Source organism: Doryrhamphus excisus, linkage group LG4 (genome assembly GCF_037039965.1).
Source record: "Doryrhamphus excisus strain RoL-2023G ecotype Guam linkage group LG4, RoL_Dexc_Guam_v1.1, whole genome shotgun sequence".
NCBI classification, from domain to species: domain Eukaryota; kingdom Metazoa; phylum Chordata; class Actinopteri; order Syngnathiformes; family Syngnathidae; genus Doryrhamphus; species Doryrhamphus excisus.
This window is the reverse complement of record NC_136360.1, coordinates 3,108,291-3,119,253: the sequence shown is the minus strand read 5'-3', so window position 1 is coordinate 3,119,253 and position 10,963 is coordinate 3,108,291. Positions and strand designations below refer to the sequence as shown.

At 38.4% G+C, this 10,963-nt stretch overlaps 1 protein-coding gene across 2 annotated transcripts; it reads left to right on the top strand.

Moving 5' to 3' along the window:
- The first annotated feature begins 228 nt into the window (after nt 1–228).
- Nucleotides 229–10,633, top strand: ebna1bp2 (EBNA1 binding protein 2). Of its 2 annotated transcripts, XM_078789985.1 has the most exons (10): nt 229–353; nt 6,953–7,034; nt 7,255–7,338; nt 7,428–7,600; nt 8,390–8,513; nt 9,070–9,159; nt 9,257–9,332; nt 9,473–9,566; nt 9,626–9,797; nt 9,885–10,633. In XM_078789985.1, the coding sequence occupies exons 2-10, from the start codon at nt 6,960–6,962 to the stop codon at nt 9,930–9,932; spliced, it is 936 nt and encodes a 311-aa protein (XP_078646111.1). In that variant the 5' UTR covers nt 229–353; nt 6,953–6,959; the 3' UTR covers nt 9,933–10,633. The 2 variants fall into 2 exon arrangements, with proteins under 2 accessions (XP_078646111.1, XP_078646110.1); XM_078789984.1 differs by lacking the exon at nt 229–353 and having other exon boundaries at nt 6,817–7,034.
- The last annotated feature ends 330 nt before the right edge of the window (nt 10,634–10,963 follow it).

The following is a 10,963-nucleotide window of genomic DNA, read 5'->3' as shown; positions in this document are numbered from 1 at the left end:
GGCACACCTGTGTGAAATGACCTCATCAGGCCTTCTTAAGGTTTGCCGCCACATCTTTTGGATGCCAGACTGTCTTCACTCCTTTTTGTAAGTGCCATATGTTGTATATACCACCAAATATTTAATTTAATTTATGAATCACTCTGTGAAAACTCACATTTGACAGACAGTCCATTGACTGCCTTTTCATATTCATACCCTGTCTAGTGTAAAAATCAAGGGTGGCTGGGCTCTCTCTGTGTAAGGAGTTCAGACATCAGGGAGAGGATCATCCCCTCGTCCACCGCCGAATGAGGAACCAGTTGAGACGTCTCACGTCAGATTCTTCAGTACTACATCTGGTACATTTCAAGGTCAGCTGTTTTGATACTGTACCTCAGATAAAGGGATGTTTGGGACTGAATATGTATAACCGGAGGGTGTTTGTACCATGAGCTGTCCTGATTATCATACCTCAATCCAGACCACGAAAAACATAAGCACTGACACAGATAGAAATAAGCAAAAAACCCAGAACACGTTCGACTGTGGAAAAGTATGCCAAGGTGGCACTGAGAAGTAAAAGTATATTATAGAGCAAGTAAATCCTCATAATTATTCTTTGTACAATATGTACCTGTTAAAAGATTTAGAAGCACAGAATCCAGCCAGGAAGCTCAAACGATAAAGAAAACCGATTTGCAGCCTGGTAATCATGAAGGTAGAGAAAGGGAAGATAAATGACTGGACAATGAGTCAGTGAGGAAGGCAATTATTTAGAGGGGACCACTGAAGATGGGAGCGAGAGAGAGAGAGAGAGAGAGGATGGAGACGAGTCGGCAATGAGAGCGTGACAGACCGAAACAAAGACGCACGTGTGCAGAGAGGACGAAAAACAAAGCAAGAAAATGGTGACAGGGCCAAATGGAGGTTCAGGTGCAGAGAAATGGGGTGGAGGAGATAAGATCAGCAACTGCCATGTGTCACTGATCCATCTCTTAGCTCGCAGTTAGTTGATTTCATGTCATGCTATTAACCTGAGAAAGTCTTAATAAACTCCCTTTTGTGTTCATGCAGTACAATTAAAAACTGTGTCTAACATTTATAAGATGGGGCGGGCATTGACGTTAATTTGAATAACATGAATACATTTTATTAGTTGTTGTAAGACAGTTAGTAGAGCACAGAAGGCATTAGTATGGCCAGATGGACTAATTGGCTGGCCGGTAGGAAGTAACAGTCTGTACACTTGTTTTTGATTGGCTCTAATTATGATCTAGTGCCATGCCTTCCAGAGAAGTGCTGACTGGGGTTTTAAAGGAGCCAAGCTTTCCAAGAATAAATAGGTCATGCAAAGGTGTTTAGTAAGTAAAAAGCAGCAAGAGTGGACATGTGGTAATTCCACTATCTGAAGAAACCCCAGGACCTGTAAAAAGCAGATACAGTGTAAAGTCAGATAATGGGAACTAAGGTTATTTTCCAGTCAGTTTTAAGAGAGAGAATTAAATGTTTGCACTAAAGATGAAACATGCTGACTCACCTACCTACCTACATGCCTTCAATTTTCATGCAGGGATTATGCTATACAGTGGAACCTTGTAAAACAACATAAATCTGAATTTTGACCAAAATGTTCATACATTACATCACACAGTGAGCCGGCATATTGCTCCAAACCTCAACAAATCTTCCAAGATTGCCGTTCAATTAGTGTCAAAGGCAGTCATAGATACAGATAAGCCCCAAGCGGTGCTGGAGCAGCAGCTACTTTTCCCTCTTGACTGCCCCTCTGGTCATCATTTATAAGTAAGAAACAAAACAAGAGTTACTGTATATGCAAGAGGAGGCATGGTCATGACGAAAACGTATCAATTTAAGTCAATTTAACTTAGAGTTATTTGTGGTTTCAATTTTGTAAATTTTCTGGTTAATTTTATATTTTTTCTTAAAGAATGTTTTTTCACTTTAATGTGACATGTTTAGGAACCCCTTTCCTATATGTAAAAGCAAGCCATTATGCTGCCTGACTCATGTGGGGAGAAATAAAACTAAATAATTCCAGTGCATTTTTGTCATTTGCTTTTATTATACTTAAAGTAGTAGGAAAATATATATTTATATATATTTCCTATATTATGAAAGCAGGAAGTGAACAAATGTAACAGTTACTGATTGTAAAAGTACCAAATGGAGGGGTAGGATTTAATAAGCTTTGCTTCTTCCTACTCCTTTTGGACACGTGGAACTGTGAACTGACTATGTGATGCACTCAATTGTAATCTGATGCATATTCAAATGAAATAAAACCATTACCATTACCATTACAAAGTCCTTACTAATTATGAGTTGAATAAACTTGACATTTATTGGAATGAACTTAAAATATTAAGTAAAATATTTGTAAAATAATAATTGGCATTACAAACAATTGTGAGTTAAATGAACTTGATGATGAATCTAGTGGAACTATGTTTGTGAATTAGTTTAAGTTAAATGAACTTGACAGGGCTGCACAGCGGACGATTGGTCAGCGCGCATGCCTCACAGCTAGAAGACCGGAGTTCGATTCCACCCTCAACCATCTCTATATGTGAAGTTTGCATGTTCTCCCCTGTGTGTGCGTGGGTTTTATCCGGTACTCCAAATTGTCCATAGGTATGAATGTGAGTGTGAATGGTTGTTTGTCTGTATGTGCCCTGTGATTGGCTGGCCACCAGTCCACACCGCTCGCCTGAAGACAGCTGGGATAGGCCCCAGCAGCCATGCGACCCTCATGAGAATAAGCAGCAGAAAATGAATCAATTAAATTGGCTTTTAGTACATTGTACTTAAAAGTTACCTAAGTTCAGTACCTTAAAGTCTTTAATTGGAACTCAAGTTGTCATTTCATTACTTTCATTTTTTTGGGCAACCGGTTTCCTTTAATTTTTAAAGTAAATTCAACTCATCTGGGGTTACAGTATACAACAGGCAGCCTATACTACCAGCTCTAATACCAGACAGGAGAACAATCCCAGCTCAAAGATTATGTAATCAATACTCTTTGGATAGGGCGGCACGGCGGTCTAGTGGTTAGCGCGCAGACCTCACAGCTAGGACACCAGGGTTCAATTCCCACCCTCGGCATGTTTGCATGTTCTCCCCGTGCACATGTGGGTTTTCTCCGGGTACAGGCTGAAAATTGGCAACAACCTAGCTAGCATTAAATGAAACTTTACTCCCATGTCGATTAAGTGCAATGAAAGCTACATAGTATCCGTGTGTTGCAGTAATAATGAATATTGTCGAAGTGGATGTAACTTTGTGCTACTTATGATGGGGTGATTGGTCCAAAATATTGGTTGTAAATGCAATGGAGGGGGTCACGCATTGTTGACTCTCCTCGAAAACTGGCAAACTACGCGACTTTGTAATTAAAAATATTGTTGCAAAATCAATTTTAGTATTGGATTCAAACATGTCTTTGAGTGTTCATTTAAGGGTTACAAGGCACAAGCAAATTTGCACCCTCCTCCCATTCTTTTCACCATGCTCTCTTCTCTCACTTCTCCCTTCTTTTTCTCCATCCTGACACTGATTAGAAGTGAAGAGGCAAATTAATCGGTGCAGCACCGGGTTGCCAGCTTTCTCTGACAGAGGACATCCACAGAATTTTTTAAGGGAAATGCGATGTCAACTCCATTCAGTGCTAAAGGAGCAAGGCATGCTAGAAGTCTGGATAAGAGCAGCATTGGAGCCATGCATAATCATCCTGTTACTTCCCTGTAAATGGAAGGCTGAAATGATTTAAAAAGCTCCCTCTGATAGACCTGGAAAAGAGAGGGCATGCAAAGAGGGAAAGGAATAGGGCAGGAGGAAAAAAGAAGAAAGGGAACATTTAATTGAGCATAAGTAAGCAGGGATAAGAGAAAGTTTAAGGTAAAATGTTAGGACGGAGCTTTAAGAAAATGCATAATTGCAGAGGGGGTCTATCCTGCTCATTTCAGGGGCTTTGAAAATGATATTGAATCCCAGCGGGGTGCTGTACAGTAAGTGTATTTCATAAAATACTCCATAAATCTCAAGTAGTTTACATTTGAGTTTCCCAACCACCGGGAAGTGGCCTGGTATCGGTCTGTCGGAGATGTTTTTTAAAATACTTTTATAAATAACTACATCAAATTTTACTTAAATGCATATCAATTATATAAATGAACGTTATTATTTCATTGTGAAACTAACATCCATTTTCTATACTGCTTAGGGAAAATAACAACAAAAGCCCATAGTTGCGTGTGCATTTTTATGTTGTTTTGTTTTGATTGCGGTCCTTGAACGCACCTAGTTGTGTGCTCCAAGACAAAATTAAAGTTTATTTGATGTTGCTACAAGGCTTCTGATGTACTTGTTCCTGATCCTTTCCATCCTGGTCACTCCCAATGACAACCTCAGCATCCGTATCTCTGCTACCTCCAGTTCTGCTTCCTGTTTTCCTCAGTCGCACTGTCTCTAGACCAAACAACACGGCTTCCTTTCGTTTTAGCTGAAAGCACTTTCTGTTTGAATTTTTTTTAACATGACCAACTGTACTGAGCAGCGGTTACAGCTGGAAACCCAAAAGTTCCTAAAGTTATGACATTAAATATTGAAAAGATCTAACGGAAATCTCAAGTTCTTGAAACCAACCCTCAGTTAAACCATGGATCATTTTAAAAACACACCAACCTCATGATATTGCGCTTCAGCATATGTCTTTTTAAAATGGATTTTCATCCCAGGGCCGGATAAATAAAAGGTAAGGGCCGTGTCTGGCCCATGACTGATCCACGGTATGTCATTAGCGACAAATGAAATGGAGTTTTCACACCCGCCTCAAAGTTTCATGGAAATTGGTTGTGTAGTTTTGTGTCGTCCTGTCAACTAAAATAACGAATAAAGAAAGAGAAATCACAAAACAATACCCAAAGCCCTTGCACTTTTGCACCTTGCAGAACAGCAACAACTGAGCTGCATCTGTGTTTGTGTTTGTTGTTACCAAAGGGAAAAAAAAAACAAAACAGGAATGCATCTCACCTTTGCGCTTGGTGGAGGCAGTGAGATCTGCCGTGAAATTATATTTGCCTCTCCTTTTTTTCCAAGGTCAAAAAGTAAAGAATCTGTCTATTCAGACCGAACAGCTCCACCAACACCACTGTTCACACATTTTGAAAAACATAACCACCATTCTGAGAAAGATTGTGCCACATTAAGAGCATATTTGTTATTTTTTTTAATGTAATATAACATACAGGCAGTAGATTGTCACTCCCAAGTCAAGAAGTGACTGCGGAATAATAAAGGTCGACATAAATGTTGTCCTGCTCAAGCCGTTATAATGACAGACAAGGAAATGAGTGTGTTTTTCCTTTTTCCACGCATTTCAGCATGCAGAGAATGCTGAGGAACAGTACAAATCGAATTGTAAACGCCATATTGATTGCAATAAAGACTGTGAAAATTACTCTCATCTGCTTTGAGGAGCTGGAGGATAGTCCTTGTGTATAAACATTGTAGTTACAAACATATATGGACTTTGCCACATCTATAAAATGATCCAGAAAATATTACCATACATACACACTGTATACACTAAAAAAGAAACTAGTAGTATCTACTAGTTTGTCTTTCCTTCACGCACCCATCCATCCAAATTACCCGCTTATCCTAGTTGGAGTTTATCCACCTGACTTAGAGTCAAAACCATGCACTGATATTCCACATAGATAACCAGTCACACCAGTGGTCAAGAGTCTCCAGTTAACCTAAATGTGGGTACCTGGACAGAACCCACACAAGCACATGAAGAAGACATACTGAAAGGTTAGTATTAGAGATCTGCAAATTTGTAATATGTAACATAAACACAGCTTTTGATCTTGCAAGTTATTCTCACTTTACCACTTCCTAAGTAAGAGCAAGTTGCTTTCTGCTCAAAGGACAACATTAGCATTCAGAGCGTGCACTCCATTGCTTTAACGGTGGCATGAGTGTGGCATGACTACATAGAAATAATGAAAACTGTAACATAAAAGTGAAAGATTGTGATTCCCATTGGGTATACTGTAACAGTAAAGTGACTTTATCTGGGTGAAAAGATCGACCTAAATATTAATAGTTTAATGTCAAGGGCGGTACAATACTAGCATGTTGAGATTTATATTTTTCAGTTCTCTTCTTTTTTAAAAAATATATATTTGTGTTTTAATTGTTGTGTTGTTTATATTTTTACATTATTTTTATATTTAGGGGTCATAAAAGCCAACGGATTAGAACAAGAGTCCATGATAGTTTTAGCTTCATTTTAGTTATTATGTTTACTTTACATTTTATGCATTAAACAGAATTTTTTTAAAAATATATTTGTACATATTAAAGACAAAAGTATTGGTATCGGCACAGCTGGCTCTGTACTCATTTGGTATCGGATTGATATCAGTATCTCCCACCCCCATTTTCTGACTGCAAGTGTGGACGTGTTTGACGAAGGAAATGTCCTTTCTTTCAAAACATCATCATGTGTTTCACTTTGAAATTTCAGATAATATAAAATGGCAACAGTCAGAAAGGTTAACATTCTTATTCAAAAGTGCAAAAGTAATAATGTTTTTTTTCTATTTATAAGGCTCACAACACTGCCTCCAGGTGGTTTGAATTGGAATTACACAGCATTTTCCTATCCTGTACAAAATGCAAGTACAACTTTGTGCGTATTTATATTTTGTTATTTTAGTGTAGACGTTTTCTGATTTTTATTAATTATGTATTATTTTTGCTTTTTTAAAAAATGTTTCGTGTAGGAACCTTCGTTCATACTCGTTCCGCCTCGGCGGACTATCTTGGTGGTACCACAAACACAGGGCTCTTCCTCCCCACGTGAAGTGCTTGGTAAATGACTAGCGTGACTTCACATCCAGGATTACTTGAAAACGTATATTTGTCTTATGGTTTTTGCAAGTGAGACCATGACGCCAGCAAAGGAGGACGAGCTGATCAGCGAGGAATCAGAAGATGAAAACAGCGAATTATCAGATAGTGAAGTGAGTAATCTCACCTTGTTAGCAAGCTAGCCGTTTGCTCATGGTTAACTAGTTTACACGGATTTGGGTTGCAAATAGTGATACCTGTTTGCTGTCTGAAATATAAAGTTGTTCCGTGTCGTCATCTTTTTATGTTTAGTGGATACACCAACGTCTTTAAATTGTGTGTTTGGTTTTACTGTATTGAGAAATAAGAATATCTATCATATCCTCTTTATAGCTCCAAGATGCTTTTGCAAAAGGCTTGTTGAAACCTGGAATGAACTTGGTGGTGGAAAAATCCAAAAAGTTCGCCAATAATGTGGTGAGTGACAATACGTGATGTTTTTTTTTACTGAATGTTTGTGTCATTTTGCTTAAGTTTGTAATTCACGACACTGTTGCTTTATTCAGGAGGGTTTGAAACATTGTTTGAAAGACTTGAAGAAAGACCTTCCCTGGGTGGAGAGATTGGACCTGACCAATCCACCAGTCGATGATGTCTTTGCTAAGATTGGAGGAAAAGTGGCAAGTGGCAACGACGGAGAAGTCAATGCAGATGATGATTTCCAGAGGGAAATGTTCTTGTGAGTTTGTGTTTCTATCCAAACTTATATTATACTATGCACTAAAGAGACTCCAAACTAGTCTACAACATTACAATAAAGACATGTCCTTTAATTAGTGCAATAACAACGGAGAGCAGATGTAAGATAAGGCTATACTACTAAGTAGTATTCCTTTTTTATAAAGACGCATATTAAAGAGATTGCATGAGATTAGCTTTATGTTTACACTAAAAGAGTTACTTTCCCATGATGCTGAGAAAATTGCACATGTAGAATAATGATTTGAGAATGAATAGCTCCCTTGGCTCTGCCTCCTAAATGCAGCACAGGTAGTGTGTCTTTTACTGAATGTCCTGTCATGTAGGAGTGCTGCTCTTAAGAACGTTAACATGCCAAATATGTATATCTGACTGGCATAAAGCCATGAGTATAGCCATTAAAGTCAGTACGGAAGAGTCAAGTTTTGATACATGGTCTTTGTCTGGACCCTGCTGGATGGTACTGCTGACATGTATTTGACATCTAAAGCTGTCACTTGTGAGTTTTTGAACAGCTCTTTTGGATGCATCTGGTTCATGTAGTACTTGGCCTTGCTATGTACGTCATCAGCTCTTCTAGACAATGTCCCTGATAACTAGGGCTGTGTCAGCCTTCCGTCTATTTTCTATGCCGCTTAGCCTCATAGGGCTAGTCTGTTTCAGTGAGACCAGATGAAAGTTTGCCATATTGGTAGGAAAATGTGTACTGAAGCAAAGCATCAAACCTGATTTTGAAGTAATGAATTTTCACTGTCAAATTCTCCCACAGTTACCGTCAAGCTCAAGCAACAGTTCTTGAGGCCTTGCCCCTCTTGAACAAGCACAATGTTTCTACCAAGAGACCTGATGACTACTTTGCTGAGATGACCAAGTCGGATCAACACATGCAGAAGGTGAGTGCTTTGTTTAATGAGCCAGAATGCCTCTGAATTAACAGTGTTTTCTAAAAATTCTGACTTGATTCTGAGTGCAATCAAAATTTCAGGTCAAATTCTTGTGACTGGTCCGACTTTTTTTTTTTTTTTTTATTTATTTTTTTAGCATTTGCAAACTTTTGTGGTGGAAAAATATGAAACGGCATTCAAAGTTTATTCTAACTGACAACATTCTATGAATACTCGTATGGTATATTATAACATTCTGATTGCATAAAAAAACGCAGCCAGCTGCTGCTCAAACCTTATGATGTGAAAACCAATGTCGTGACCAGGGTTGCTAAAGGTTGAAATCTGTTCACGCTGATTAAACAGCAAATCATAACACTGGATTATTTCACACCTATTTTAGCCCATGGGTTCAAATACAATATCAGGTACAATTTCCAGGTTGGAACATTTTTGTAATCCTTTCCATGTGCGTGTTTGTCTTATATTTCACAACCTTTTGAAAGTATCCCAATCAAATTAAACATGTGCACACAACACTTTTCTTGTATGTTTCACAATCCAGATCAGGAAGAAGCTGCTTTCAAAGCAGGCGATGCTGGAGAAGTCGGAGAAGGCAAAGAAGATACGTGAGCAAAGGAAGTTTGGCAAAAAGGTTACTTTTTTTTAAATGTTTACTTGGAAAGTGGAGGTGAATTGCATCTTTCCTTTTAGTAATTAAATCATTATTAATGATTATGTTGTCATGCCAGGTCCAAATAGAAGTGATCCAGAAAAGACAGAAGGAGAAGAAGGCAATGATGTCTGCTGTTAAGAAATACCAGAAAGGTTGGTGCACAGAAGTGGGGATTAAATCCTTCTGATTTTCTGCCATTGTACCGAATCATCCTCTACCTGCTTCTCCTTTCTTTGCTCTAAACTCCTTAATATGTGACAAGCCGGAAATGTTCTGATTATTGTGCTTTCAGGAATGAGTGACAAGTTGGATTTCTTGGAAGGAGACCAAAAGCCAACGAGTACAGACGCATCTCAAAGCTCCAAGAAGACATTGAACAAGAAAGGGTAAGGCGTTGAGGCTAACACAACTGTTATTCCTCTCCTCTAACATTCCTTTTTAATAGACCCAGTGCCAAGAGGAAGTTTAAAGACCAGAAGTTTGGCTTTGGAGGCAAGAAGAGCGGAAAGAAGTGGAACACCAAAGAAAGTTACAACGATGTCTCCAGTTTCAAAGCCAAAGTGGCTCACGGAAAGGGTACAAAAGGAGGGAAGAAAGGCAAGGGAGGAAAACAAAATGTAAGTAAGACACATTGAAATAAACATAAATACACATAAGGGTCCGGCTGGTTGTGCTAATTTGCTTTTCTTTACAATTTCTTCCAGAAACGTCCAGGCAAGTCTGCACGAAGGAAGATGAAGTCTCGCTCATGAAATGCAGGTTAAGGATATTTGGTAGGACTTGAACTTGGCTTTTAGGGTGGAATTTACCTCAGCTGGTCGACCTTCGTTCAACCTTGAAGACACACAGGAGTATTGACTGCAGTTTTGGTGAATCATCTGTCATTAAAAGTGAAAAAAAGTGTGTGTGGCTGGTTGAGAATTTACAGAGCAAGAGAGGAAGAAATTCTGCTGTGTTAAGGAGGCCGTTTTGCTTTTTATAGATTTACACCAATCAAACATTGTGTTCCTACAACCAATTTCCATATTATTGTAAAGCCTCCTGAATAGTTATGAAACGCAACCTTTGCTTTTATTAAATGTTATACTCATACATTTGTGTACCCATTGTGCTAATGTGATCCCTGTCCCACCATTAACTTTGTATTATTTTTTCTGTTCAGCTTTGTTTTTGCCATGTCAGCTTATTGTCTCCTATTTGGCCTGGCATTTTAATAATACTGAGCATGTCACGTTTGCCCTTTGCTTTTCATTAGCATGTGATGTCTATAATTGCTTTATATAGACCTTCCCAATACAGTACTTTTTTTCTCCCACTGGTTCATATATCATGTTTTTTTTTTTAATTCTGTGATGGTTGAAAAATGTCACTGAATTATGGGGAATAACCTATTAGGATTTGATTCTGTGATTGCCATAGCAATTGGTAATTAAAGACAGAGACTCCTTTTGAATTCATTTCTATTGTGGGCTTACAGACAAAAGCACAAACTGTTCATTTAAGCTTCAATCTTGTAATATGACAAGGTAACTTAACTTGGTACTTGCAGTTTTTTATAATATCAAATCCACACATCACAAACAGCATAAACATGAGAACTTAGAGATGACAAAGCCACTACTATAACATACTGGGTGTAGAACACGATGACTTGATGACATCCACTACTCAAATCTACATACACGATAGTTGACTAAGATGTTATTAGGTCCAATATGAAATACTACAGATATGACATTTGGCATCTTAAAAATATAGTGGAACTTTGGTTAATGTCGGTTGC